The sequence below is a fragment of the Morone saxatilis genome, unplaced genomic scaffold (genome assembly GCF_004916995.1).
Source record: "Morone saxatilis isolate NCDOM2014 unplaced genomic scaffold, NCSU_SB_2.0 Contig14, whole genome shotgun sequence".
Taxonomy (NCBI): Eukaryota; Metazoa; Chordata; class Actinopteri; family Moronidae; genus Morone; species Morone saxatilis.
This window is the reverse complement of record NW_023339696.1, coordinates 2,903,419-2,905,930: the sequence shown is the minus strand read 5'-3', so window position 1 is coordinate 2,905,930 and position 2,512 is coordinate 2,903,419. Positions and strand designations below refer to the sequence as shown.

The 2,512-nt window shown below is 40.2% G+C and overlaps 1 protein-coding gene across 1 annotated transcript in view; it reads right to left on the bottom strand.

Annotated features, from left to right (window-relative positions):
- Positions 1-2,090: 2,090 nt before the first annotated feature.
- Positions 2,091-2,512, bottom strand: part of LOC118323053 (cytosolic phospholipase A2 gamma-like) — an 8,050-nt gene continuing 7,628 nt past the window's right edge. The window contains exons 12-13 of the mRNA XM_035654973.1: positions 2,347-2,512; positions 2,091-2,263 (exon numbers count right to left, since the gene is read on the bottom strand). The exon at positions 2,347-2,512 is cut by the window's right edge and continues 4 nt beyond it. Coding sequence (XP_035510866.1) covers positions 2,091-2,263; positions 2,347-2,512 — 339 coding nt within the window. The remainder of the gene's footprint in view (positions 2,264-2,346) is intronic.

The following is a 2,512-nucleotide window of genomic DNA, read 5'->3' as shown; positions in this document are numbered from 1 at the left end:
TTCCCCCTAGGGGATCAATAAAGTCTTCTTCTTCTTAATAAATATTTACACCCAGAAACTGTTGCATAGCTAACTGAACCAACTGACAAAACTAGCCTTAGCTCGCTGATATGGCCTGTTTAGACTAGAGTGTGTCAGATATATCTGAGCAGAATGTTTTATAATTATGTGTATTTTTGCAAAATGTAATTATGAAATAATTGATGAGTGCAGCACATCAAACTGTAGCAGCATCATAAATCAACTGTATATACCCTCAGTTGTTGAAATACTGGACTCCCATGCCCATTCATCAGGGTCCTCTCTCGCAGTCTAAGCTGGCACACAGTCCACAGCTGTTTGCTAAATACAATGAAGCTATTCTAATAGCACATCAGGCAGATACACAGAGACAGAGAGAGAGATACACAATACCACATAATAGCTTTGGGGTCAGGTTTAGGCTTGAGTCACTTCCTGTAGGAGGCAGATGGTGGTTTAAATTTTGACCTTTGCCCCCCAGGAGCTCACTAGCTTGGACAGGAAAAAGACAGACAGAGGCAACTGCGAGGAGTTGAGAGAGTGGGGGGAGCAGAGATAAAGGAGATATCACAGCGAGGAAGGAGACAGGGACGGAGCATGAATGAATCCTGCAGCTCACTGTCATGTCAAAACTTGTGATAGCTGCCATGGCTACCAACTGGGATGAAATGATATTACAGCATCTCTGTCTGCTACAGTTTTGGTACATCATTCATGTGCCAGAGCCGACTGCAGGACAAGTGAAGAGAGGGGGAAACCGGACGATACGGAAAAGAACTGGTCCACAACATCCCTAGCGGGAATAGCATACAGTACAGAGGAAAGATGTGCTTTCAGCCTGGATTTGATCTCAACAGAGCTTGCATCCAGAATATGCAGCAAACACTGTCTTCCAAATAGGTAGGGCTCAATGGGCAAATGCTCCTACTTAAATTGGAGAACAGTTAATCAGCATCAAAAGAATGTAAAGGACATGATGGAGTATGTAGAGTCATACTTAAAGACTGGAGATGCGGGGAGGAGCCGGTCAATGACCTTATACCATTACTTACAATTACTGCACCATGACAAACAGCTACTGTTAACTTAGCTAATACTCTCATTCAGTTGTGGTCAATTAGCTCATATTTGTAGAAGTTGATTTTTTTTAATTCTTAAAAAAAATTAAAATAATAGGACATACAACATATTTGTTAAATACAATCCAGAAAAGTATCACTTTGGTACCAACATTAAAACCAGGGTTGGGAGGATTACTTTAAAAATGTAATCCGATACAGTGTAGTCAGTAACCTAATCCAAGTATCACAATATTGAATTACCTCATTTGGATTACTTCAACACAAAATATGCAAATAAAGACAAGAGAAGAAAAATGTCAATAAAAAGTATTGATGCAAGTATATTCTATAAGACAGCAATGTGACCTTAGAAAAAGAAATTTAAAGATTTTTAGCAAAAATATGTTCTCTCTCTGTAATGGATTACAGTTACCTTTTTGTATCCTGACTACGTAACGCAGTAACATGTATCAGACACATATTGCTCCAGGCAGACTATGTGTGTATGTTTCTGGAAGGGCTCCTTAAAGAGTAACTTTTCATTCAATCCTGAACTCTTTAATAAACTTTTATTAGATTAGGAAAAATTAGAAAATTCATTACTACTTCAGAAAATCACATTTATTGCAATTTCATAAAATTCAAACTCTACAGAATGCCACTGTTATCAATACATTCAAGTCAAAACATGGTGAACATAGACAGACCTCTAGTGTTCCATTTACGTTACTACATCCAGATGTGACAGGAATGTATACACATAAACATGGTTTCAGTTGCACTGTCAACTTTTGAATAAATAACTGTAACAGTGTTTAAGTGATGGAGAGATGGACAATGTATTCCCCGCCAGTTTCTCAGTGCTTGTGTGATGCAGACTCCATGCAGTTTAGAAGCCGGTCTCTGCCAAAGACCCGTAGCTGGAGAAATAGAAGAAGAAGAGGAGGGATGATGAGAAAGTTAAAGAAGATGAAGAAAAAACAGTGTTAGTTCATTCATTTATCCACGCTACCTCTTGTTGTGTCGGCGGAGAGCAGCTTTGATAATCTCCCTCAGCAGAGTCTCCTTGTTGTTCTGCATGTTGAATTTCGCCGTCTCCAGCACAAACTCAATCTTCTTCTGGCTGAAGGGACGCTGGAAGGTGGAGAACTCCTCCACTTTTGCTTTGAAATCTTCAGCATCTGGACCAGAATGAAACCATTGGTGATCGCGGACATATTTGAAATAAGTATTTTTTATGCTGTCAGCATGGGCGTGAACAAACCTTTGCAGTTGCGTCTGTTGAAGAGCGGCATGTAAACGATCGTGGGCTCCTTCTCTTTTCCCTCGAACACATAGCAGTCGTTCGGCCAGTCTTTCTCATCCAGGATCTTGGCATCTATCTCTGGGAAAGGCTTCTTCACCTCGGCTGCGTAGTCTCTGGCAAGAGT